Source organism: Suricata suricatta, chromosome 8 (genome assembly GCF_006229205.1).
Source record: "Suricata suricatta isolate VVHF042 chromosome 8, meerkat_22Aug2017_6uvM2_HiC, whole genome shotgun sequence".
Taxonomy (NCBI): Eukaryota; Metazoa; Chordata; class Mammalia; order Carnivora; family Herpestidae; genus Suricata; species Suricata suricatta.
In genome coordinates, this window is record NC_043707.1 from 47,719,532 (window position 1) to 47,747,302 (window position 27,771).

General features: G+C 37.1%; 1 protein-coding gene across 1 annotated transcript in view; it reads left to right on the top strand.

Moving 5' to 3' along the window:
• TRIM33 (tripartite motif containing 33) overlaps window positions 1-13,166 on the top strand; it is a gene marked incomplete at its 5' end in the record, with an annotated part of 120,481 nt that extends 107,315 nt beyond the window's left edge. Inside the window, 6 exons of the mRNA XM_029945786.1 lie at window positions 1,209-1,558; window positions 3,655-3,778; window positions 4,215-4,289; window positions 6,550-6,702; window positions 8,026-8,076; window positions 8,156-13,166. Coding sequence (XP_029801646.1) covers window positions 1,209-1,558; window positions 3,655-3,778; window positions 4,215-4,289; window positions 6,550-6,702; window positions 8,026-8,076; window positions 8,156-8,368 — 966 coding nt within the window. The remainder of the gene's footprint in view (window positions 1-1,208; window positions 1,559-3,654; window positions 3,779-4,214; window positions 4,290-6,549; window positions 6,703-8,025; window positions 8,077-8,155) is intronic.
• Between the last annotated feature and the right edge of the window lie 14,605 nt (window positions 13,167-27,771).

Consider the following 27,771-nt stretch of genomic DNA (forward strand, 5'->3'; position numbering starts at 1 on the left):
TTATTTAGTTTGGAATATTTATCTTTATAACCCAGTTTTTCATTGCAGTGTCTACTGTGATTTGTTAAAAAAGATTTAATTGTATTCAGGACTCATTTCAAATGATCTTTTAGTTTGTAATCGGTCAGTATTTTTGTCATGATTATAAGTTGGGTTCTTTTTCTGACTTTATTAATATCATCTCAGTAGTCAAATTGAGTGTTAGGCCACAAAAGATCCTTGACTGGATCTGTCAGCTCAGGAGTAGGACTGCTGACATGGAGAAAGTTTGATGATCACAGAGTTTTGTGACAGGAAGATTGCCTTTGGCTTACGAATTATTAACTATTATATAGATTCTCAGATAGGACATTTGATTAAATGTATAATATAGAATGAAGGCAGTCTGCCGCACACATGTGTGCGCGTGCACGCCCAAATATTGGTCTTGGCTTTTTCTTCCTGGCCAGGCTTAAGTATCATTGTCTACATGATTGGCACATAGAATTTTCAACTAGGTGTGTTAGCATATTTATTTAACACAGTATTTGTATATTTAGAGCACAAAGGATTTAAATTTAGCCTTGTGTTGGGAGTAATGTCACATCTTCATCCAATACCTGATTTGAAAAGTACCCTCAGAAAACTGGGTGCAAAAGGGTTGGTGAAAGATTTCTTTTACAGTTATCACAATCTTCCATCCTTAGTAAAATGATACGTAGGCAGAGTAACATTTCTTAGAAGCTATACAGCAGATTCTCATGTGAAAGTAGGATACCAAAGTCAGCTCTCTTTAGGAAAAGTGTAATCCTATACTCACTTTCCAATCAATGTGCATAGCAGCTTAATTAGTTTTCTTATTATCCAAGTGAACAATATTAGAGCATACTCTATAAAATCATAAATTAACACGCCTAAATAATTTGGGGCTTATTTTTGTTCTTTTATGTCATAATGCCATTTCCAGATTCATTTTAAATTATGTCAGTATACATGTGTGTGTATTGACATAACTTCTTAGTTTCACGCACACACTGCATACAATAAGGATTAAATGATTCTTCAAGAGGGGCATCTGGGTGGCTTAGTCAGTTGAGTATCAGCCTCAGGTCTTGATCTCAGGATCATGAGTTCAAGCCCCATGTTGGGCTCCATGCAGGGTGTGAAGCCTACTTTAAAAAAAAAAAAAGAGAGAGAGTCTTCAAGAATTTGTCCTTGTTTTGTTTTAGTTGAGCAGTCCTGAGAGTAGCTTGACACCACCTCTCTCAACCAACCTGCATCTAGAGAGTGAGCTGGATGCATTAGCAAGCCTGGAAAACCATGTGAAAACTGAACCTGCAGATACAAATGAAAGCTGCAAACAGTCAGGGCTCAGCAGCCTTGTTAATGGAAAGTCCCCGATTCGAAGCCTCGTACACAGGTCGGCAAGGATTGGAGGAGATGGCAACAGCAAAGACGATGACCCAAATGAAGACTGGTGTGCTGTCTGCCAAAATGGAGGGGATCTCTTGTGCTGTGAAAAATGTCCAAAGGTCTTTCATCTAACTTGTCATGTTCCAACACTTCTTAGCTTTCCAAGGTACCAGTGAAATAATTGACTTTTTTTGGTTCTTATTTATATAAGCTGAAAGGTAAAAACCAGAAAGTTATTCATGCAAATGGACTTGGTAAGCAATGCATAGTATTTCTGTAAAATGGGGAGCCTGTTGTTCCTTTGGTATTAACCTTCTAGAGAAACTAACAGGTGAATGGTAGGTAAAATGTCCAAGATCTAAATAGTGTGATTAAAAAAATAGACTATTTCCTGGCCTTCAGGTTGTACTTAGCGTAAGCAAAGTAGGTAAAACTCTCTGGGATGTTGGAGATGGTAGTTGATTTCCTATAGAGGCTGAAGTTTTTATCTATTGCAATCAGTCTTAGTAGGGTCTACAATAATTTTATTTAAGAATATTATTTAGTTGGAAGGCAGCTCTGTTGGATCTTACGCAGACCTTACAGTTCTAATGTTTGAAAGCTCTCGAAAGGCATTTTAAAGAAAAAACAAGTACTTTGTAGGAACACCTTCAACATCTTGAGGTTTATAGTTGTATCTTCCTCTTGAGCACAGAAGCAGGTAGTTGGTAGTCCCAGCTCGGAGCACTGTGTGCACATTTCTCAGACTTCCTTCTGTCATTTAGCCGGAATGTCTTCCAGTCATGAACTTTGGAATGGAGAGTTACTGAATTCCTTATTTAGAAGAGAAGAACTTGGGATGAAGATAAATAAAGATTGAGGAAAACATGAGCATTGTCCTCATACTCTTTGACCCCCTGGCAGCTCTGTATCTGGTTTCCAGCTTTAAAACATACATTGGTGAGCATTCAAGGCAAGCTGGTGACTAGCTCCTACAGTGGGACAGATGTGCCGGGCTGGGTTATGAAATTTGTGGACTGGTCTTAATTCTCTAGGAAACTAATTTAGCTTGCACACTTCACAGATTTTCATGGATTAGTTTCATTTCTTAAGTGTTAGAGTTGGGGTTCAGAGAGCTTTTTTATCCCTTCCATTTAGCAAGTTGTACTCAAGCCATTTTTATCTCCAGTTGATTTCAGAGACCACGTTCTACCTTCTCAAACCTTTACCCCCAGATTTCCTTTAAAGCAACAATTAATAATGTTCATGGGAAAGCTCAGCTTTTCTTCTGTCTGTAGATGCAGCATTCACATTTCCTCTCAGATTCCTGAGAAGCAGTGATTTTAGTTGAATAAATACTACCTGTTTTGAAAATTTCAACCTTTTGGATTAGAAAAGTGGTAGATCTATGTAAACAGTGCTGGAATATTTTTCTGAAGAATCTTCAGAAAAGTCTAAGGAGGTACAGTCGTTTGCCGAGATGTAATAAGGGCCTTCTTTTACTTTTCTATTTTATAAAAGAAAAGCATTGAGCATTTTGGTGTTGTAATTAAGGCTTTTTATATTTTTCTTCCCTTTGAGTAGTAACATCTGCTGGAATGTTAGGATTTTGCCACTGGGTGCTTTCTCCCAAAGGCTGATGGCTTTGAAACTGTTGGCACAGACTAGTACAATCTCTAGACTTAAAATTTCTGTACGGTGGGGGAGAGATGGGGAGAATTACAGGGAGTGAATCCTTTTGGAATTTATGGTCTGATGGTAATCCTGATGTAAACAAACAGTAGACTGAGCAGATTTAAAAGGTAAGGTTTGCACTTAGAGAGTTGTTTCTGTATTCTTGGCTTTTGGCTGTGAGGAAGATTTGTTTTATTTTTGGCATACTTATTACATGCCAAAACAGTATTGGATACCCCAGGAGTTCTGTATCCTGTATTCTTATCCATGAGATGGGGTCATTGTGAGGTAATACTGGGGTCAGTGGTCTCATGCTGCAGGTACTGATCATCAGCTTTCTGCTAGGAAGAGGTCCCTTTTGAAATGCCGGGATACCAGTTTTATAAAGCTTTCTAGAAAGTAATTAATTAAAGAAAGACTGGGGTAAGTTTTGGGAAGCTTTTATCATACAACTTCACTTCATGAAGTCTGACAAGAATAGAGCCTCTCTTCCCCTCAAAAACCAGAAAGGAAAGAAAACAAACTGGAGACTTAACTCTGGAGAACTGGCTTCTCTCAGAGTGGGTTTTGTTAAAATTCCATGAACTAATTGCCAATTTCCCTCTTTAGTGGGGATTGGATATGCACATTTTGCAGAGATATTGGGAAACCAGAAGTTGAATATGATTGTGATAATTTGCAACATAGTAAGAAGGGGAAAACTGCACAAGGGTTAAGCCCCGTGGACCAAAGGGTAAGTGTCAAATAAGTTGGATATATTAGGGATTCTGTAGTTATCTAGCTATGCACCTCCACATTACCTAGGTAATCTATAAAATTTTGTACAAAATGCTAAATGTTGCTTTTTTTGACTCCTTTGGATTTGTATAGTCATTAGTAGATAAATTACCTTGGTCATCATCTAAGAACAAAAGCACTCTATCTTCAATAAATTAATGTAGAACAGAAATTGATTTAAAGTAGAACAGAAGAAGATAATTTCACAACTGAATTGGAAACAAGACAGTTTACCTCAGTTGTGTGTATTTAATTAAATGAGTCAATTGGTAGGAGGCATATATGTTCAGTTTATTGTAGTAAAACTTTGTAGTGATAAAGTTCTTTTACTCAAGAATATCTTATTAGGGGAAAAACTATTTCATGAGTTTTCCTTTCTTTTTTGGGGCCAGAAATGTGAACGTCTTCTGCTTTACCTCTATTGCCATGAATTAAGTATTGAATTCCAGGAGCCGGTTCCTGCTTCGGTGAGTTGTTTACTTTAGGACATCTTGGTGAAGAAGCCTAGTATAAGACTTAAGAATGTGGACTCTGGCCCTACAACTTCTTGTCTCAGACTTCTTGAATAATTTCCTCAACCTCTCCAAGGTTCAAGTTTCCTAATACTGTTTCTTACCCCATTTGGATATTCCAAGGCCGTATGTGATACCTTTATAGAATGACATAGCATAGTACCTGATAATGTTGTGTGTACTTATTAATCTGAAACTTAGAGAAAGAGAGAGCACGAGTGGAGGAGAGGGGCAGAGGGTGTGAGAGAGGGAGAGAGAGAATCTTAAGCAGGCTCCATGCTCAGTATAGAGCCTGACATGGAGTTCAGTCCCACGACCCTGCCATCACAACCTGAGCCACAATCTAGTGTCGGACACTCAACTGACTGAGCCGTCCAGGCGCCCCAATCTGAAAATTTATTAGGGCTAAATGGATATGAGACTCACTTGTTAAACTTACATTTTACTTATTAAAGGTTCTGTTGCTGTTGTGAAAACTTAATGAATTTAATTTCCGTGTCCTCTTTCACTTTTAGGATGGACATAAAGGGATATAGGTATAATGGAAAATTTTAGATCAAGCGTCAAAAGACCTCCCAGCTCTGCCATCAGACTTGGGAGGAAATTACATAATTTTCTGCCTCTGCTTTTTTTTTTTTTTTTTTTTTTTAAAGACAGCACAAGCAGGGGTAAGGGGAGAGAGAGAGGGAGATGCAGAATCTGAAGCAGGCTCCAGCTGCTGACAGCTCAGAGCCCTCTGTGAGGCTTGAACACAAGAACTGTGAGATCATGACCTGAGCCAAAGTCGGGTGCTTAACCAACTGAACCACCCAGGCACCTTGCCTCTACTTTTTTAAATGTACCATGGGGGTATTAGACTAGATTTCTAAAATTCCAGTTTTGTGACTCGAGGCTCTGTACTTTGGGGGAGAAAACAATCTCTGTGTATTAGTTTGAATAAAACTATAAAATTGAATCTTTCACACTGGCTCTTATATTCTGAAGATAAGCTCTCTTTTATAAACAGTCAAGATTAAGAAAAGACTGGAAATTTTGTAAGTGCTCTTTGTTTATTTTAAAGAAGACTTTTGTAAAGAATAAAAGTTCTAAAGGAATATCAAGGGTGATCAGTGCTTCACAAATGGAATGAGAACATGCTACACACATTTTATTTGCTCACCATCAGTTGAATTAAGATATTATTAAATACCAGGTCTGTTATAGAATATTAAATAGTAGACTTGTTTACTGGGTAGGCTCAGAAATGAATTGTATTATTAAAAAATTTTTTTAGTGTTTTTTAATTTATTTTTGAGAGATGGAGAGACAATGGGGGCAGAAAGAGAGGGAGACACAGAATCTGAAACAGGCTCTGAGCTGTCAGCACAGAGCCTGGTGTGAGGCTCAGACTCAGGAACTGTGAGATCCTGACCTGAGTCAAAGTGGAACACTTAACTGACTGAGCCACCCAAGTGTCCCTCAGAAATGAATTTTAAAGCACCAAACACCCAAACTCGAGGAAGGTATTTTGTGCAAATAGTATTCATCTGATACTAGGAAGTCTGTCTTCAGGTTCAGGAACTTTATTGTAGAAAATAACTTTCAAACACTTCTTCTCATGAACTGTTTAAATAGCTTCTCCAAATTCAGTTGTTTCCCAAGGCTACAAAGTTTTGGCCAAAAGTTGGGGCCAGAACTTCCTGGTATGATCACTAAAGGGTTAATAAAATTTTTATTGTGTTATTTACAGTCTTTCTCCTTCTGTCATTTTATGTTCAGAGTTCTTTGTGATCTAAAATTATAGACTCTCAAAGATGACATTCTAAGAATAATAATATATTTTGTTATCTTTTTAGTTTTCTTTCCTATTAAAAAAAACAAAAACAAAAAACCAAACCTCTTTAGGGGTCCTAAAATTTTGATAAGCCAGATCTGTCCTTAACAGTAGTTGTTGTCTATCTCTGCTGATTGCTTTCTTTCCAAATCTCCTTACTAAAGTTAGAGCTTTGGGGCCTTCACTAACCATTAAGGCTGCCACATATTCTGAATATGATTTGATTTTTATGATTGGGGCAAAAGATTTAAAAATACATTCACTCTGCCCAAAATTTGCAAGCAGCTAGCTCAATAATGAACATATTTCCCCCCCTAAAATCAATATGCTATGCATTTTTAAATAAAACTGTTTGGCATTTTGGGAGAATCCTCATCTATTCTTACTTATTTGTTTCTTTAGATACCAAACTACTATAAAATTATAAAGAAACCAATGGATTTATCCACCGTGAAAAAGAAGCTTCAGAAAAAACATTCCCAACACTACCAAAACCCAGAGGACTTTGTGGCTGATGTCCGTTTGATCTTCAAGAACTGTGAAAGGTTTAATGAAGTATGTTAGCTTCCAAACTATAAAGTCTTGGATTATTAGTTTTGGGGGTTTTTTGGTTTTGTTTTGTATTATTATTTTGTTTTTCCTGCCAAGAGATTTTTCTGATTTGATTCAAAAATCTTTTTCTGCTGCAGTTCTGTCAGAAGTAAAATTTGATTGCATCTGCAGCTCCAAAGAAGAAAGTTTACTGTGTATAATTAGAAGTATATACTTAAATATAATAAATTAAGAATATTAGTGGATATTCCTTTTTGAACAAGTTGAGAAATGAAATATACAAATATAGAAAGTCGTCTATAGTTAAATACATTTTGTGGGAAATGATTATAAACAGCCTATATTTGGGATACATTTAGGAAGGGCATTTGTACTGTTTTTTCTGATTTTATTATTAATGTAGGTTAATAATATGACTCTATTAAATATAGAACCGTAAAATCATAAACTCCTTGCTGGTGGCTCACCTTGAGAAGTAGCCTAGAGTATATAATGTTGAGTTTTCTCATCTCAGCAATATGACTTGCCTTAACTTGGTTAAGTATTTTTTTGAGGAAAAGGATGAGCTGCCCTTGAGAAAAACTGTGATACATGACTCTTTCAAAGAAATGGTTTTGTTTTCTTTGGGAAAAATTAAGTCTCTTATTGTTAAGGAAGAGTTTCATTATTCTAGAAGAACAAAATGGAATTGGATAAGAATCTATAAAATCTTTCAAAAGGTTATAGGTCTTTTGACCTCATAGGTCAAAAATATAGTATAGCACTATACCACAGAGAGTAGTATAGTAACACCTTACTCACTTGAAGTCAAATGAATACAGTCCTAAATTTTGTGTCTTTGTTATCAGCTAGATTATTTTCAAGTAAATTGCTGTCCTGAATTGTAGGTAACTCTTGCAAGGAAGAAGATACGTTTTATCTGCTTTAGTAATAATAGGTAAATAACTTATGATTAACAAATTGCCATACAGATAGAATTCTGGTAGGTGGTTTGTTGATGGTTTGACAGTTTTTAAAAAGCAACATTTCTTACGTTACTTGTTTTTTGGTCGTACTTATTGATGTATTTGGTACAGGTCCATTTCAGATTGACTTTACTAATTCTGAATTTGAGACAGTCCTTAAGGTTTCACAGTAGCTTTAGCAGCAGAACTTTGTAAAGAAAGCGGTTCCATGTTCTGTAGTATTTTAGAAAGCACTTAATCTGGTTATAGCAATTTGTTCCCCCTAGTATGGCTGACTTTCGTCACCAATCCTATGCAGTTTTATAACTTTAGAAAGGATTATAATTTCCCTTTTTTTTTTTGACTCTGGTATCCTTTTTAGATGATGAAAGTTGTTCAAGTTTATGCAGAAACACAAGAGATTAATTTGAAGGTAAGCTTTTCAGACCATGCAAACTTGGTGAAGGAATATGCGTTACCAATAGGTGAATATTCCTATCTTTTGCTTGCAGGCTGATTCAGAAGTAGCTCAGGCAGGGAAAGCAGTTGCATTATACTTTGAAGATAAACTCACAGAGATCTACTCAGACAGGACCTTCGCACCTTTGCCAGAGTTTGATCAGGAAGAGGATGATGGTGAGGTAACTGAGGACTCTGATGAAGACTTTATACAGCCCCGCAGAAAACGCCTAAAGTCAGATGAGAGACCAGTCCATATAAAGTAAATGACATGAACTTAAATAATTGTTTTTAAAAAGAAAAAAGAAAAAAATCTTTTATTTAAGTGTTGCTGGAATATCCTGCCTACAGTGGGCCCCTCTTGAAGAAGCTGATAGCCTTTACGCAGTATTAGATTGAAGTAATGGACAGAAATCACTTCTTGTCAAGAAAGGGGGAGAGAACTTTATTTGCAATTTCAAAATAAAAACAAAAGGAAACGTAAAATGATTTGAAGATTTCTGTTACTAAAGAGGACGGTCTTTAGAATGGCAGACATTGGTGATCACGTGGTATTGATTGGTGCAAGACACTGGGTGTACAAGTAAACACTTGAGGGTCATGTCGCTCGTGTCTGTTTGGACAAGAGCGCACCGTTACTAAAAACAACTTTCATGCCTCCCCTTCCACACACACACACACACACACACACATCCTGGTTTGTTTTCTAATTAAAATCAGTTTCTCAGATTCCACTTCGATGTCAAAGCAGATGTGTATTGAATCATGCCATTATATTTTTTTCTCACTTGGATGCTGTTGGACCTTAGTTTTTATATTAGTTTAAAGAACTCAACAGCAGTTTTATTTTCTGGTTATACTTAGAGTCTAGGAAACATCATTGATCGTCATTTAATCAGTTCTAATGGTCTGCTGAAATAAACATGGTAACTTTTCAGTGGCTGATCATGTGGTCATTTCCAGAAAAACACTCCCACGGACTTGCACTTCCCGGTCAGATCATCCGATCGTACAATTACTTCCATCAAAGGCGGGATGTGTGCTTCAAAGTTAATGTCGTTTTCTGTACATTTAAATTCAGTTGAGAAGGTGACAACTGGCTCTTACCCAGTCTTCCTTCATATCAGTTTTCTGATAGACCACTATTGGCAAACAGTAATCTGTCAACTACCAAATGTGTAAAATTTTCTGTATTTCACTTTGTCTTATTTGTAAATAGTGAACTGAAACTTCTGGCAGATCAGCAACATTTGCTGAGCCTGTTTTTTAAGCTAATGTGTATTCTTACTAATGTTCCTATCAAGAATGGATTTGTAATATATGCTGTCTATTTCTAATGTTCACATTCATATTTTGAGGTTCTATCTTATTTTAATAGAGAACAGACTTCTCAGAAAATCTTCAGAAGCAGCTTATTATTAAATATCAAACTATTGAAATAAACCCGGTGGGGTTAGATTACTCATCTGTCCACCGAGTGGGACATTCGCATGGACTGGGGGCTTAGCGGACTTAGAAGAGGCCTGTAAGTAAATCCTGAAGATGAGCCATCCCCACTTGAATGGTTACTGGAGTAAACCCACCGTCACTACCCTGCGCTCAGCACCCGAGGCCGATACACCGCCTTGGCTCGGTTTTGTTTTCCTTCTCCTCATTTGTGATGCTCAGATCCAAGATGTGTGTTCTAGACTGCGTACGGGCTTCTCTCTTGTTGGATTAAAGAAGTTAGTCCTACTTTTGTATGGACACCTTAGACTATAAAGTGACCAAAATAGAAGACTTGCCATTAGATATTTTTCAGATGTCAGCAGATTTGTGGCAAATCATTTGCCTTTTTAAAAACTCAGCTTATGCAGTTCGGACGGTAGACTACTCAGTAAAAATAATTCAACACAATTGTCTAAGAGGTAAATATTTTTTAGTGCATATTGAATCAAATAAAGTGCTCTAAAGAAATTATTATACAAATTCCTTTGGGTTGTTTTTCTTTTCTTAACAAATGTTGGGGGTGAACAGGCTTGATGGTGTATTTAAGCAGAATTGATTGTATTACTGCTATCGATTTACTTTCATTCTGTGGCTTCCTTTTAGCTTCTGTTTTGGTTTTGCTAGAAGTTAGGCTTTAAAACTTACACTGAACTGTTTTATCATTTTACTCAAATTTCAGGTTCCTAAGAAGAATTTTCTGATAAGAGAGAATTCTTTAAAAATGCTTTATTTTTGTGCATTTCCCTCTTTCCCACAACATTGATGATTTCACTTTATCGGGAGACATAGCTAAGGGCACGGTACTGGAAACTGATGAGTAGCAGTACTGCTTTTGTCAATCCATTGATTTCTCATGTGTTATACTTGCTCTTCAGATGAATCCTTTTCATGCTTCTTAGATAGAAGTCTTTTATATAGGTTCTACCAACGGAGGAGAAACTAAATTTTAAGTAAATATTTATTTCTTGATACTTGGGGCCTTAAAAGGTAATGATGTTCCCTTAGAAGTTTTTCCATGTTAGGTGGAGCTTTTGGTTTTTATTTTTCTTTTAATTTAAGATTGGTTTTTAAAAAGCCACTTTATTGTCAGCATTTAGTAGGCTCCATTTCTGTTATAGAAGGCAGTTCATACTACTGAGGATTTACTATGAAGTAAATAGCTATCAGCAAAGCACCGTTTAAATGAAGGTGTTCAGTTTAGATTGCATTGAAGCTTTTTTTCTTGTAACACCATCTCTGTTCCTAAGCTGATTTGTTCGGCCACTACCTAATACAACTGTTAAAAAGTATAAAAATTTACATTGATGCTCAGATACGTTACATATTTTTCTATTAATTTATGTCTCAATAAAGTAAACTTCAAATATCAGTTCCTAAAGACAGTTTGTTTTGATATTCTTTGCATTTATTATTCTTTGTTAAAAGGCAGTACTTTAGATTTGGAGATGTTAAATGTTTCCTTCAAAGCTTGCCAAGTTTTGCAATACCTAAGTTCCCATCTCCCGTCAGAGCACTAAGAACAAAGTGTTCCTCAGTCTGTTCTACTGGCCTGAATTTGTTTTTTTGTTTTGTTTTGTTTTTAAAGCACTTGGCTCAGCTGATTCACTGAGTAAGGGAATTGTTTTGCAAGGTGAAACATGTACGTGTTCCACAGTAAGGTTAGATTGTAGGTCATGCTCTGTATTACCACAGAGATGATAAGGCATTGGATCCCCTGTTGAAATTATTCTTTCTGGAATCAACAAGGTACTTCCTGATTTCTATATCTTATATAAGGGAATTTTAAATGATATTAAAGTCGATTAATTCTTTTTGTTGTAACTGTTTTTGAGATTTTTAGTTAATCCAAAGAAATAATGCTTTTAAATAGAAGCAAAAGGTTTATAGTGTGCAAATTGTAGATTTATCAATTACCTCAGCAGGTATCCTGCCATGTAATTATTAGTGATTAGTGTTAATAAGCCAGTAGATTTAGGTCTTCTGACTGTGCCCTTGGATTTTGGCCTACTATCTGTTATTGAGCAATCTCTTACTATCCACAATGGGAGTAGATACTGTGGCCCTCCCTCTCTCTTTTGGCCTTTTAAGGCCCATACCCATTCCTTCTCACACAAAACACAGGAAGTATAAAATTCTCATTTCTTGTTGAAGTCAGCACTGCTTATTTGCATACTCGGCATTGGATCGGTGAGTAGTTTTATAAAATCCACCCACCTCAACTCTCCTAACCAAAACAATCAAATTCTTAATTCATACCATCTGTATTAATAATCTGCTGAAGATGATCCAAGGTTTTCAAAGTGTATCAGTTTAATCTTGAACTGAACCTTGATGCTTTCTTTTAGTCCTCTCTCAGTTCTCTCCTCCTTGATAAAGCAATAACACTGCTTTAAGTCTGTTGCCTGATAGGCGTGTCATAGTCCTCTCCCGGATGGTGATTTTATAGGAAAGTTTGTATGCATATCACCCAGTCTATCTTTTAAAAAGTAAGAAATTTAAATGTATGCTGGAGCTTATGACAATATATTGTGGCATTTTATTTTAAAAATTGGGGAAAGTTGCATATTTTTTTAAAAGTATGTATTTGAGTAAAAAAATTGAAGGTACTTTTTTAAGAAAAAAATTTATATGCCACAGTTTACATAGACATTTCAGATTTCAACATGTACTCTTGGATATAATGGTTTCTTTTACTTGGCCAAAATGCATGCGAAGCATACCTTTCATCTTAGTTCCTTGTGTTTGCCTTCGTGGTCTTTTATATATTTTTTATTGTATCTGAGAAAGTTATCTTCAAAAAATAAGTCGATTTGGATATATATTTGTCACAATCATACTACAAAATGTACAAAATTAAGTTTGGCCCTTTTCTAGCAAGTAATCCTTAAAGTTAAAAATGCTGTTCTTTTAAGTTCACTAAATTTGTATGTGGGAAGGCACTGAGATGACGTTAAGTGCCACTGCAGTATTCCCTTTCAGGTGTGGCCTAAGTTTCAGTCTTAAGAAGGAAGTGCTTGTCTGCTCCTGGTCTGAAAAATGTAGGCATTTACTATGTTTTAAATCACAGTGAAACATGTATATAAGCCTATAAAAATGATATGTGCAATCTGAAAGCCTGTTAATTTTCTTTGTAGACATACACACGAAAGGGTTAAAATCACAGCCTTACTAGTTCCTTGCTTCCAGTACTTCAACTGGTCTTCTCCCCTCATTATTATTATTATTACTACTACTACTACTACTATAACTACTATTATTTTTGCACATAACTAACTACCCTTCAATATGATTCTTAAAAGTGCTGTTTCTGTGGTATTGTATTCTCTAAATAATCATATTTAATTTTTTAAAACAAGGTTGCAGTTTCTAATTGTTCTGTTCCTGTGTTTTTTGCTGGTGTGTATTAAAAGCAAGATTTTCTTTTTCATGGTTATTTAATACATTAGCTGCCTGTAAATATTTCTTGTTATAATGCTCTGGAATGTGTTGTAGAAGTTGTATTAGATTAGTTTAAAGCCTTGTTTGAAAGCCACATTGTTTTGGTTATTTCTATTAAATTAGAAAATTGAAAAAGTTTGCAAATGAATTCCTTTTTTTCTTCCTCTCTGAGTTGAGATTTAGTCATTTAAATGTTTTTGAGAAAGGTGTGCCAGGCACTGGAGTTATAAAAGTGAAAAGATCAAACACAGTCCCTGCCTTCACAAGTGTTTAGACTCTGTATGAGACAGATGAGTGCTTTTCACGGGATCAACACAGAATACAGTAGGAACACACAGGACAGTTCATGGGTCAGTGAGGCAATCTCTTTTACTCATAAAGATGTGATGATGATGGACCAGGCAAAGAGAAAGTGAAAAGAGAATAAAATACAGAAAGGTCTGAAAGTGAAAGGGAATATGTATAGACACATAGATATTCCTGGACCTGAGAAGTTCAGTTTGGAGCAGAGTATAAGTTGGAGGAGTAAAATACGAAGCTGGAGAATTGAGCCAGAGTCCTTTTTCTTTTCTTAATGTTTGTTTATTTTGAGAGAGGGTGTATGCACATGTGCAAGCAGAGGAGGGGCAGAGAGAATGGGGAAGAGAGAGGGGGGATCTTAGCAGGTTCCTCGTGGTCCATGCAGAGCCCAATGTGGGATTCATACTCAGGAACTGTGAGATCATGACCTGAGCTGAGATCAAGAGTCGGGCACATAACAGACTGAGCCATCCTTTAAATGACTGAGCTACCCAGGCACCCTGAGCCAGGATCCTATTTAAGCAGTGCCTTGGAAGTCTCCTTAAAGGGTTTAAGGGCTTTCACTGAGGGCAACTAGGAGCCCCTGAAGAATTTTAAGCAGGATAGGGCTTGTGAAGTTGATACAATCAGACTTAAACTGTTAAAGAATGGATTATGGAGAATGTTGGAAGTGGAGAGAGAGTGGTGGGCTCTGAATAAATAATCCAGGTGAGCCCTAAACTAGCTATTTGGCAAGTGGTGATGGAAAATAGCCAAAATTTAGAGAGATTTAGTAGTAAAAGGTGAAAGACCTATACAGTCTGAAGAGACACCAGAGTATTAGATTTAGAAGGTAAAACAGACCAATAGTTGAGGCCAGGTGGTTAGCTTAGGCATATTTTGCGTGACACCTATTAGTAAAGAATGGAAGAAAGGAATAAATTATGAGTGGAAAGGAGTGAGTTCAGTTCAGGGATATGTTGAGTTTAAGGTACCCATGGAGAACTGAGGTGCAGATGTCCATGGTTCTGGTGCTAATGAGAAATAGCTAGGCTGCAGAACAAGCCTGTAAGACCACATCCGGAATCCTGTTTTATTTATTACTGAGTATGGCTAGCACATGATAGGCCTTCAGCAAACAACTGTCAAAAGTCAAGCCATTTGCATAATAATTATTAAATAAATGTGAGAATAAATCAATGCAAATATGTAAGAATAAATAAACGTAAGAATGTGATATTGCCTAGGAAATTTATAGAATGAGAAGAGTAGAATACTTAAGATAGCTGAGGAAACACGAAAGGGGAGCATATAAGAAGGAATTCACAAGGAAAGTGGGTTAGTCATGGAAGAAAGGCGGAGGAACCATGATGGCAGATGAGAGAGGTTTCATAAGAGGTTTCAAAAGGAAGATCATTGATATCAAATGTTAAAAGCAAGAGGTGAAGTAAAGGTAAAGTGGCCACTGAACTGAGCAATCTAGAAGCCGTTGAGGACCTTGAAGAGCTATTCTGTTTTGAGCAGCAATAAGCATACAGTGTGTCAGATGAACGATTGAGTAGACTGTTTTTCAAGAAATGTGACTTTGGCTTCTCTTTAGGTTATGCAGAACTATGACCATGAATAACCATGTGAAATATCAGAATTGAACTTCACATTGTTACCTTTCTGAATGCATTTTGTGTAGTGGAAAAATGATGAGTTTTGACCATTGGGTCACTTGAACCCTTTGGTTTGAACTGGTAAACTAAAGTTTACCTGTATGAACTCAGTTTCATTTTATTTGTTTGTGAAATGAGGATAGTTATATGTAGCTCATGGAATTAATATGGACAAGAGGTCATTTATGCACAAGGTTGACACTGGTAAGTTATCAACACTTAGTTTCCTTTTTCCTATTTTCTCTTCCTGCTATTGCCATGAAAAGGAGCAGGTTAGAAATGTAATTTCTCCTTTTTTACTAATGGGACGGGAAAAAATGTAAATGCAGGACCCCAAAGTTTTTAAATCTATCCTCTTAAATATTTAGCTTGTCCTTCATTAATTTAATTGAAGCTTAGACTTCTGGACTCCAGCAGACACCTTGTTGGGCTCTAGATATTTAATCTAGAAATGAATTGGTAGGAAACAGACCTAAATTCAAGGTCTTAAGTTTCCCCTTGTCATGGCCTCAGGTAGTAAATGTGTCACTGTTCTTTCATTTATAAAACAGTTAACTGTTGATGATCTGTAAAGGCGGTATATAGTAGGGACATCAGTTTCTGACAATATGGCAGACTACATCAGCTGAGGAACCCTTCTGATGGTATAAAACATCTGAAATGTTGGATAAAATTCATCCAAAAACAAAACAAACTTTAAATGTATTGCTGAGCTAGCAAGGAAGAAAAATACTCAAAGCTGTAGCTTAAGCCGTGTTGTTGTTTTGTTATGTTTTTGTTTTGTAAAAAGTAAGCACCTGGCTTAAGCTTTGGTTGCCATGGCAGCCACTTCAAAGACAACTTTGACTAAACACATTGCCAGCCACACATCTAGATAAAGAGCCAGGCCACCTTTCCCCCATAGCTCCTTTGATTTAGAAATCTTGGTTGATTTCTGTAAGTGACCATTTGAGCCACTTGTCTTTTCTCCACACTTTAAATTCCTGTTCTCATGTTTTAAATTTACCAATAAAGAGTAAGCCCACAAAACCCTAGGCCCACCAAGCCCCAATAAACACGTACCCTTGGTCTTGTCGCACCCTGTCTCTCTCTGTCCCTAGCCTTTTGCAACCTTGCTATGTGGGCCCAGGTATACTGTGTAATTTCCAGGTCTTGTAAGTAAATAAACCTTTATTTCTTCAGTTTCCTGATGGTTGTTGCTGAAGGGTCTTGCACAACCATAATGAGAACCAGAAGGGCCAGTCCAGCTACATTAGTTATGGGTAGGTTGAGACCAGTCTAAAACAAAGCTTCATTTTATCGTCTAGCATTTTTACCAAAAATATTTGACAGTCTAATCATGTGAAATAATTAGACAAAAGTGCAGTGTAATACATTTACAAAGATGGTGTGAATTTTTAAAGTAACTTTTGTGTAAAACAGGTGGGGAGACTGTTACAGATGAAAAAATAGCATGTAATGCATTAACTTAGATTTGATCTTGAATTAAACCTTACGATTAAAGTCATTTTAGAAACAGCTGTGGAAGTTTGTGTATGAATTCTTAATGATATGGAATGTTTAATTTTCTTAGATGACAATGATTTTGTGCTTATACCGGAGAATATCCTTTTTCTTAGCAAGTGCATGCTGAAATATCTCAGAATGAAGAGTCATTATACTACTTTCTCATGGCTAGGCAAAATGTGTGTATAAAATGTATCTAGGATAGTGTAAATGTAGCAGAATAACAGCTGGTGAATCTTTGTGAGAAGTAGATGAGGTGTTTATTGTTATTTTAATTTTTGGGAGACTTGAAAGTTGTTGAAATAAGGTTTTAGTGGGTATGGAACAAAAAGCATGAATCTCAAGAAGTGTTGAAGAGGACAGTTGCCCCACAGGCTCTTGTGTCCTAAAGACTTTGGAGTGGGCTAAGCTTGAAAGGAGACAAAGCGTAGGGCCAACATACGTGTGAAGTCAGAGTCAGATACTCTTCCAAAACCTGACACTTCAAAATATGATACACTTAGGGTATCCTGGCTCATTCACTATCTCAGAGAGGAGTGAAAGAAAACTGGATGGAGGGAAGGAAAGAAAATTTCCCTCGAGAATTGATGTCTACAAGCTAACCCCTAAAGCAGGTTTGGAATCAGACTCCTACTACCTATGTCAGAAAAACCAAGAATTTAAAGTGGTTTCAGGTTAGAAGTGATCCCAGGCACGTAAACACGTGTTAGTCTTTTAAGGAAAGCACTTCAAGCCCAGTCTCAAATTTTCAGTGTTACAGTAATCTTGGACTTCTTCAGAGGCACAAAAATGAGAAAGTCATTTTTTAAAAATTAGGAGAAAGCAGAATCTGACCTGTAACAATTGCTAATACTGGAATTACTGGATGAGTGTGTTCAGAGACATTTAAAAGATTTATTTAGTATCTCTAAAACTGGGGTGCCATTGTATTATTATATTGGCTATGTTAATAGTGGCATAAAAATTGTGTATTCAATATGTGATTGGCTTAGATTCAATGAAATAAAAATGTGTATGGAGTAGAAGAGAATATCCAAAAATTGAGAAACTATTAAATATGGTGGAGATGGAGAATAACGAGTCTATGGGAGGAAAAATGGCCAATCAGATTTGAGAACAAAACATTTAGACCTGAAAAAAGAAGACCAAGATGAAGAAATTACTTACAATGCAGTACAATACAGAGAGAATATGTGAAGAAGTTAAGGGTCACCAAGAGCATATGGTAAAGGCCAATGACAGTCTTAAACAGAGCACCAGAAGGATGATACAGAGGTTAGGGATGATATTTGAGGGTATTTTGACTGAGAACTTGCCACATTTGCTTAAAGTCATACATCAGATTTGTGGAGTTTGAAAAATCAACATTGAGACATACTGAGCTAAGTTCTGGAAGATGACTACATCTAGGACCTACCAAAGTGGGAAGTCAGAGTTGACACTCTATGAAGCAAACCATCAAAAATAAGTCTTTAAAAGAGATTTTACTTACAAAGTTTACAGTAATTAGCGCTACAGCTACTTGAGAATAACAATGAAAACTAGAAGATAGTAGGATAATATTTTTAGATCCCGTGAGGAAGCAGTCAGTGTAAAACTTTGTACCCAACAGAACTACCAAGAAAAAGAGTAAGGTCATTTTCAATAAAAGTGAGACCTTACTATCTGCATTATCTTCATTAAATGAATTCTTGAGGGTTTACTCCTGGAAAAAGAAAAGGAAGTCCTAAGATACAAGAAGGAATGGTGACCAAAGAAAATGCTTAAGGAGGGTAAACTAAAGTATAAAACAATGTCAATTTTTGTGAGTTAAAAGGTAAACCAGATGACTTCCGGCATGGCAGTGTTCTTCTGCTTCTCTGCCCCAGGGAAAGTGGTGAAAATTTTAAAAATGTGAATCCTCCAGAAAAGGTTCTATGAGCAAACAGCAGGTGAAGAAACATCTTTTCTAGAAAACCTATGAGAATTCTGTAGGGATGGTGAGAGTGTGATATTTGAATCGAGTCTCCTCCTTAGCTTCCTCCTCCAGTTCAGCAATGTTCAGACTCCAGACTTCTGCAGCCAAAAACACATGTCTTCATCTTCCTCAGCTCCCAGTTGAAGAGCTCTCTTGCTAGGAAAAGTGGGGCATCAGTCTTTCTCATCCTGCCCCCAGGCACTCGTTGCTGAGCTGAAGTTTCAAGTGAGTGTGGTTGACAAGGCGAGTGTGGGGGGTTCTTACTCTATTCAGCCCCCAATCAGAGAACAGAGGCTCTGCCTTGGGTGTGGCATGCTTAGAATTACTGGAACACTGACTACCTCTGCCCTAGCACATGAGCTAGTGGTCCCATTCCAGGAAGAAAAAGCCAGAAGGCTGCTTCCCTGCTCCCTCCGCTGAGTATTTGGCTTCTAGAGTAGGAGTGTCACTAAAAAGTTTCACATTATTCCAATTAAGTCCTGGCTTTGAGATTTTAACCTAAGAAAGAGGCCCTTTATGAAACTAGTAGCCCCTAATCCCTTCCAAAAGGTCTGACTTCAGTTGTGATAGAGGGTGGTGAAGTTCACACGTGAGGGCACGAGGGCACAGCACTGGAGGTTGTGACAAAAGGCAACTGAAGAGAGATTCAAGATGCAGTCTAAACTGTAGGTTAGCTGGTTTGCAGGAGAGAACTGGCCCAAGGAATTTGTGATTCTTGGAATCACAAGAAATAGCAAACACAGATCTCGGTAACTCTGCCTTAGGAGGCAGGATATGATTGGATTAGTTTATAGGGCAATTTATGCCCCACAGCATCATTGAAAAAAATTCAGCAACTGGCAGTGAAGGGAGGTTAATAGCTGGGCATGGTCTAAGAAACAATACCGGAGCCCTATCAGACCCACTGTCATCCCAGGGAAACTTACCCGAAGCCGTGCGTTCTCAAGGAGAGACGTCCGAGGCTTAATACTGGGAGAGAGAGGGAGTACACTTCATTAAAATAATTCAGCCAGTCACTGAACAACACTCCCTTGGGAGGAGGGGAAGGACCAGTCGGTATGATACATTCGCTAAAATCTTCAGTCCCCAACAAAATAACCATGCAAAGAAATACAAAAGTATAACTCATATGCTGGAAATAAAGCAGGCAATAGAAATGCCTGGGAGAATAATAGGATGTTGGATTCATATGAGAAAAACTTGAAAGTAGTCATTATAAACATGTTCCCAGAACTAAAGGAAACCATAGTTAAAAAGAAAATGGAGGTATGATGTCAATGTCACATTAAATGGAGACTATCAATAAATTGATAATAAAAAGAGCCAAATGGAAATTCTAGAGTTGAAATGTATAACTGAGATAAAACAATGCAGGGGCGCCTGGGTGGCTCAGTCGGTTAAGCCTCCGGCTTCAGCTCAGGTCAGATCTCACCTTTGTGGGTTCAAGCCCCGCGTCGGGCTCTGTGCTGACAGCTAGCTCAGAGCCTGGAGCCTGCTTCCAGTTCTGTGTCTCCTTCTCTCTCTCTGCCCCTCCCCCTCTCATGCTCTGTCTCTCTCTGTATCAAAAATAAATAAAACATTTAAAAAACATTTAAAAAAAAACAATGCATTAGGGAGACTGGTCTTGAGTTGGCAGAAGAAGAAAACTTGAAGATAGGTCAATAGAGATAAAAAGAAATGGAGAAAAATGAACACCACTTCAGAGGAATGTGGGGCACCATTCAGTACTCTCTGACACATGCATAATGGGAGTACCAGAAGGAGAGGAGAGGAGAGAAGCAAAAATATTCACAGACATAATGGCTGAAAAATTCCCCAAAGTATTGCAAAGGCAGTAACATAAGGCCACATAAACTGAGACTGTATAAAATGTTACGTATATGTAATGTACAGAATGTAATATATATGTCTTGTATTTGCTAATAATAGCATTAAAAAGGGCCACCTGGGTGGCTCAGTGAGTTAAGCATCCAACTTCTCAGGTCATGACCTCACGGTTCATGGGTTTGAGCCCCACTTCGGGCTCTGTGCAGACAGCTCAGGCCTGCTTCAGATTCTGTGTCTCCATCTCTCTGCCTCTCTCAAAAATAAATAAATGTTATAAAAGAAAATAACAGCTAAAGAAGGTGGGTAGGAGCAAAGTTGTATAAAAACATCACAAAAAGGAAGAAACAGAGCTACTTAAGAGTAATGCTCTTATATGGAATTAGCGTAGTATAAATCTATAGTTCATTCTGATAAGATGTATGTGGTTTATAAATAGCACAACTAAAACAAAAACAGTGAAAATTAAAATAATTTGGAAAATACTCAACTTGAAGTAAAAGTATAAAAGGAACAGGAAACAACATGAGGCTCCTGGGTGGCTCGGTTGGTTAAGTGTCCGGCTTCAGCTCAGGTCATGATCTCACGGTTCGTGGGTTCGAGCCCTGCATCAGGCTCTGTGCTGGCAGCTCAGAGCCTGGAGCCTGCTTCAGATCCTGTGTCTCCCTCTCTCTCTGCTCCTCCCTTGCTCATGTTCTGTCTCTCTCTAGATCAGAAATAAAAACAAAAAATTTTTAAAGAAAGAAAACAACAAAAAGACAGGCATAGAAAGCAAAAAGTAAAAGCAGAGACATCAATCCAACAATATAAATATTAAATGTGAATGGATTAAACAACAAATTATGGAGATTGTCAGATTGAATAAAAAACCTTTGATTCAACTATATATATACTGTCTTCAGGAGACACACTTTAGATTAAAAGATACAAAGAGAGCAATCTCTATCAAAATAACACCAGCATTCTTCACAGAGCTACAACAAACAATCCTAAAATTTGTATGTAACCAAAAAAGACCCCGAGTAGCCAAAGCAATCCTGAAAAAGACAAGCAAGGCTGGAGGCATCACAATTACGGACTTGAAGATGTATTACAGAAGTTATTAAATTCAGGTAAAGCAGTGCATATAGGGAATTTTATAGTTGTAAGTGCCTATGTAAAGAGAAAGATTTAAAATCCACCACCTGACCTTAGAAATTATTCTTTAAAAATAAAGGAATGAGAATACAATAAACAGTCATTGTCATACAACAGATGAGATAACCTAGGTGAAATGGATAAAGTCCTAGAAGGACACAAGCTAATACGGACTAAAGAAAAAGCAGACAATCTCAATAGACCTGTAACAAGTGAAGAGTCTGAAGTAGTAATTAAAAAAAAGAAAAGACAAAACACTACCCACAAAAGCACAGGCATAGTCGGCTTGACAGTTCAATTCTACTAAACATTTAAAGAAGAATTAATACTAATTATCCACAAGCTCTTCCTACAAAGAAAGAGGAGCGCCTGGGTGGCTCAGTTGTTTAAGCGTTGAACTTCAGCTCGGGTCAGGATCTCATGGTTTATGGATTGGAACCCAACATCGGTCTTCACACTGATGGTGTGGAGCCTACTTAGGATCTCTCTCTCTCTCTCTCTCTCTCTCTCTCTCTCTCTCTCTCTCTCCCCTCCATTTGCACTTTCACTCTCAAAGAGAAATAAAAGAAAGAAACAAGCAAAGAACACTTCCCAACTCATTTTATATGGTTTTTATTACCTTGATACCAAAACCAGACAAGATATCACAAGAAAAGACTACAGACTAATATCTCTCATGAATATGGATGCTCAGATCATCAACAAAACACTAGTGAACTGAATAAAACAACATAAAAAATAATTATACATGATGACTGAGTAGGATTTACCCCAGGGATGTACACAGTTCAGCTTCTGAAAATCAATATATGTCATATCAGTACAATACAAACAAAAATTACATGATTATCTCAGTAGATTCAAGAAAAGCATTTGACAGAATCCAATGCCCTTTGTTAAAAACACTCAAACTAGGAATAAAAGGGAACTCCCTCAACATGATTAAAAACGTGCAGGTAACATGGTACTTAATGGTTAAAAGATGGAGTGCTTTCTCTCAAACGTCAGAAAAACTACAAGAATATCTGCTCTTCAACATTGTCCTGGAGGCTCTGGCTAGGACAGTCAGGAGAGAAGAGAGTGAAAGCCATCCAAATCAGAAGTAAAATGATCTCCATTTATAGATGACATGAACCTAGAGAAAATTTGAGGAACACACTAAAAATCTATTAGACTAATAATCATGTTATGCAAGGTTGCAGGATAAAAGGCAACATACAAAAAAAAATCCATTGTTTCTACACACATGCAATGACAAATCTGAAAATGAAATTAAGAAAATAATTCCATTTATGATAGCATAAGAAATTTAGGAATTAAACTTAAAATAAGTGCAAAATTCATACTCTAAAAAACATTGAAACATACTCTGAAACACTGAAAGAAATTAAAGAACATCTAACTCCTTGGAAAAATATCTCATGTTTTCATGGATCAGAAAACTTAAGACTGCACTATTCAAACTAATACATGAATTCATTATAATTCCTATGAAAATCCCAGTGACTTATTTGTAGAAATTGACAAGCTTATTCTAAAGTTGATTCAGAATTTCAGGGGACCCAAAACAGCTAAAACAGTATTAAAAAAGAATAAAGTAAGAGGTCTCAAACTCCCCCATTTCTAACCTATGTGCAAAGCTATAATCAAGACACACTGGTGCGAGTACAAGGACAAAAATAGGTCAGTGGAATAGAATAGAGAGTCCAGAAATAAAGAAACCCCTATGTGTATGGTTAACTGATCTGTAAATAAGGGTGCCAAGGCCATCTGACGGGAAAAGAAGAGTCTTTTCAACAAAAGTTAATGGTTACCTGGATAGACACATATGTATAAATATAAGAGCTAAACTATAAAACTTTTGGATGACAACATAGGAGAAATTCTTCATTACCTTGCGTTGGCTAAGGATTCTTAGATGGGACGCCAAAAGCACAAGGAACACCAAAAAGACAAATTTGACTTGACCAAAATTAAAAATTTTGTTCTCGGTGCCTGGCTGACTCAATTGGAAGAGCATCTGACTCTTGATCTTGGGGTCATGGGTTTGAGCCCCACACTGGGTGTTGAGATCACTTAAATGAAACTCTATATAAAAACTTTTGTTCATCAAAGGACATCATCAAGAAAATAAAAAAGATGACCCACAGAATGGGAGAAAATGTGTGCAAATCCTTTATCTGTTAAGTGACACATCCAGAATGTATAAAAAATTTTTTAAAATTCAATAATAAGAAGTGCTCAGGCAGCTCAGTTGGTTAAGTGTTTGACTCTTGATTTCATCTCAGGTCATGATCCCAGGGCCATGGAGTCGAGCCCCAGATTGGGTACTGGGCTGAGCATGGAGGCTGCTCAAGATTCTCTCTCTCTCTCTCTCTCTCTCTCGATGCCTGGGTGGCTCAGTTAAGCATCTGACTCAGCTCAGGTCATGATCTCATGGTTTATGAGTTTGAGCCCTGCATTGGACTCTGAACTATCAGCTCAGAGCCTGGAGCCTGCTTCAGATTTGTGTTTCCCTCTCTCTCTCTCTCTCTCTCTCTCTCTCTCAAAGATAAATATTTAAAAAACTTTTTAAAAAGATTCTCTCTCCCTCTGCCCCTACCCTGCTCACAGTATCTCTCTCCCAAAAAATTAAAATTCAATAATAAAAAGTCAAATAACCCAATTAAGAAATGGGCAAAGGATCAGAATAAGCAACGAAAAATAAGCACATGAAAAAATGCTCAACATCATCAGGCAAGAGCAAAGCAAACCACAATATCATAGAACTTCACACTCACTATGATGACTGAAAATGAAAAGTCATAATAAGTGTGAGTGAACATGTGGAGAAATAAGAATCCCTATACACTGCTGTTGGGAATGTAATATGGTTCAGCTGTTTTGGAAAATAGCACTGTGTAGACTTAAGAGTAGGGTTACCATATGATCCAATAATTCCAGGCTTAGTATGTAATGAATAGAAATGAAGACATATCCACACAATCACTTGTACAAAAATGGTCATAGCAGCATAGCCAAAAGTTGGAATAATCCAAATGTCCATCAATGACTAATGTATAAACAAAATGTGGCACATTTATACAAAGGAGAATTATTTGGTCATAAAAAGGAATGACGTGTTGACATACTAAAACATGGACAAAACTTGAAAACATTATCATAAGTGAAAAAGCCAGTTATAAAAATCACATTTTGATATTCCACTCACATAAAATGTCTAGAACAGGAAACTCTATAGAGACAGAAAGTAGATTAGTGGTTGCGTGGAGGTAGGGGTTGATAACTAAAGGGTATGGGGTTCCTTTGGGAGGTGAAGAAATACTCTAAAATTGATAGTAGTGATGATTGTACATATTGTGAATATACTAGCAATGCCTGAGAGGCTTACTTGAGTGTCTGACTCTTGATTTAGGCTCAGGTCATGATCCCATGGTCGTGGGTTCAAGCCCCACTTCGGCTCCATGCTGAGCATGGAGCCTGATTAAGATTCTCTCTCTCTCCCTCTGTCCCTACCCCACTCACACACTATATTCACTATATCGTGAATGTACCAGAAACCCTGAATTATAGGCTATAAACAGGTAAATGTGTGGCATTTGTAATATCTTAATAAATGTGTTGAAAAAAAACCCATAAACAATAAAAGTAAGCTACTGATTAAAGGAAAAGGCACTCAGAACACTTTAAGGGCCTTGAGTTGTTTGATAGTAAATAGAGTCAAGATTGGTCACCATTGGACCTTAAATTAAACATGCTCACTGAAACCTCAAAGGCAATCTTTTAAAAAGAACAAAAACAGGGGCGCCTGGGTGGCTCAGTCGGTTAAGCATCCGACTTCGGCTCAGGTCATGATCTCACAGTCTGTGAGCTCAAGCCCCGCACCTGCTTTGGATTCTGTGTCTCCCTCTCTCCCTGCATCTCCCCCACTCATGCTCTGTCTCTCTCAAAAATAAATTTAAAAACATTAAAAAATAAAAAGAATAAAAACAGAGTCTGTAATATACATGCAAGGAAAAGGAAGAGAGGAAAAATCTAAACAACGCCAGGGAAGGAAGAGGGGAAATGAACAGAATGAATTGAAAGCACAAAATAATATGCTTGAAATAAATCCAAATATTAACAACCAGTACATATAAACAAAACCAAAACCCAGAATCTTTGTCAAGTCCACTTAAAAATCCATACATATATTCTTTATGAGAGATATCCCTAAAACAAAGCTCTAAGAAAGATTGAAAGAAAAGTTTGCAAAAAATACACCAGGTGAAAACTAACGACATACCGACAAACAATAAATACAAATAGTAAACTTGTGAGCACCTAATAAATTCAAAACATATACGAAAGATTGGCAGAACCATAAGAAGAAATGAAAATTCCATTATTTTAGTGGTTGGTAAGTGATAGGTCAAACAGACAAAATACTATCCAGTTCAGTGAGGATTTACAGAACACAGTACCTAGTAATACAAAAGTATATGTTCTTTTGTGTAGGCTAAACTAATGTATAGTAACAAAAATTAGATTAGTGGTTGCTTCTGGTAGTGAAGGTAGAGTTACTGAAAAAGGTTGTAAGAGCATTTTTGGGTCATGAAAATATTTTACATTTTGATTGGGATGGTGGTTACAAAAATGTATAAATTTGCCAAAATTCATCTATGTTTTTTAAAAACAAATCACATCTCAAGTGTATTTTAAAAGAATATATATATATATATATATATATATATATGTATATATATATTCATATATTTTGCTCCCTTAATTAACTGTTTCTCTGGAGATGTCATTATATACAAGCTACTACCAATTCCCAGCTCATGATGGGGTCTTGAAATACTATTCCCACCAAAATTAATCAGATTTTCAGTGAAATGACTGATTCCAATTTTGGTGTGGGAAATGTGTAAGAGGAGCCCAGGGCATCCTGGCACACACGTGAGTAAAGGAAGCTAATCACTACTACTGTCATGTCATAAGGACTTAGAAGCCACAATGAAGAGGTGCTCTTTTTCCAAAATTGATACTATTTGAATTTCAAAAAGAATAATAGTTGAAATTGATTGAGGCCCATATGTATGTATACATATATATATACTTATATAATGATATAAAATTAATCACCCTTAGAGATGATGGGAACCAATTCATTACCTTAAAAAATGGTAAATACATGGAGACAAATATTTTATCCTGCCTTTCCCTATATGAACTGTATCACTGAGTAACCAAGTTGTAGATGTGGGAAGCATTTCACTTGGCTCAGATCATGATCTTGTGGTCCCTGAGTTTGAGCCCCACATTGGGCTCAGAGCTTGGAGCCTGCTTCAGATTCTGTGCCTCCCTCTCTCTCTGCTTCTTCCCCAGTCACACTCTGTCTCTCTCTCAAAAATAAAGATAAAACTTTTTAAAAAATTATTCTAATTAATGAAAATGAAATTATAGAATTAAAGAATTATATTACAACCTTCAGTGAATTCATGGATCTATGCAATGAGCTATCCATGGTTGGGAGGGAGCATTATATGTTTTCTGCTGAAAGGACACAACCCAACCTATAGGCCAAAGGAGCAGAACCTGAATCTGATGAAGGCTCTGGATCCAGCTGCCAATGTGTAGAAATTACAGAGCTGAGAACATGTTGAACTATACCATGGTTATGCTGTCAGCAAAATCCAGATTGTGTGAAACTCTATAGGTTTAATGCCCTGGGTCAAGAAGGTCATCAATGTGGTAAAACAAGCCACTGCTAATTGTGTGGTTTGTGATCCTTTGAGGGACTTGACAATTTGGAATTTTTCTGGTGTGAAACCTTCAAGGGACTGGTGTTACTGAAGTCTGTGATCCGTATCAAATTGATACAGAGAAAGGCAAGGCTCTTGGTAGTAGTGCCTCGGAAGTTAACCCTTTCTTTGTAGTCATCCAGAGCCGTACCTTCTGCCCCTATTTTTAGCATGAGTATGGCATCAGAAGAACTGGCTCTAAGGCGGACAATGTAGACCATGTTTTAGAGATACTTGGTGCTGATGAGGAAGAGACAAAGAAGAGGGAAGTACAGATGGGGGTGGCTTGTTTTTTAATGAGAGTTAACTTGAGAAAGTTCAGAGCTATTATTAAATACTCAGCAGAGGAAAAGTTCAAGACTAAGAGAGCTGGGTAATCAATAAAGTGTCCCAAGGAAAAGGAGGTGAGAGACCAAATCTAGAGAGGAAGGATATGTACTCTTCCCATAGAAAGGATCTCGGAGAGGATGGGCAGAGGATGGGGTTTATGGATTTGGCCCTGGGAAACTGCGAGCATCCATGTTTTCTGGCTTTCTTTTTTTCTGTGCATCATGTTGGGGGGCGGTCCTCATTTGGGAGTGTGAGGTTGTTAA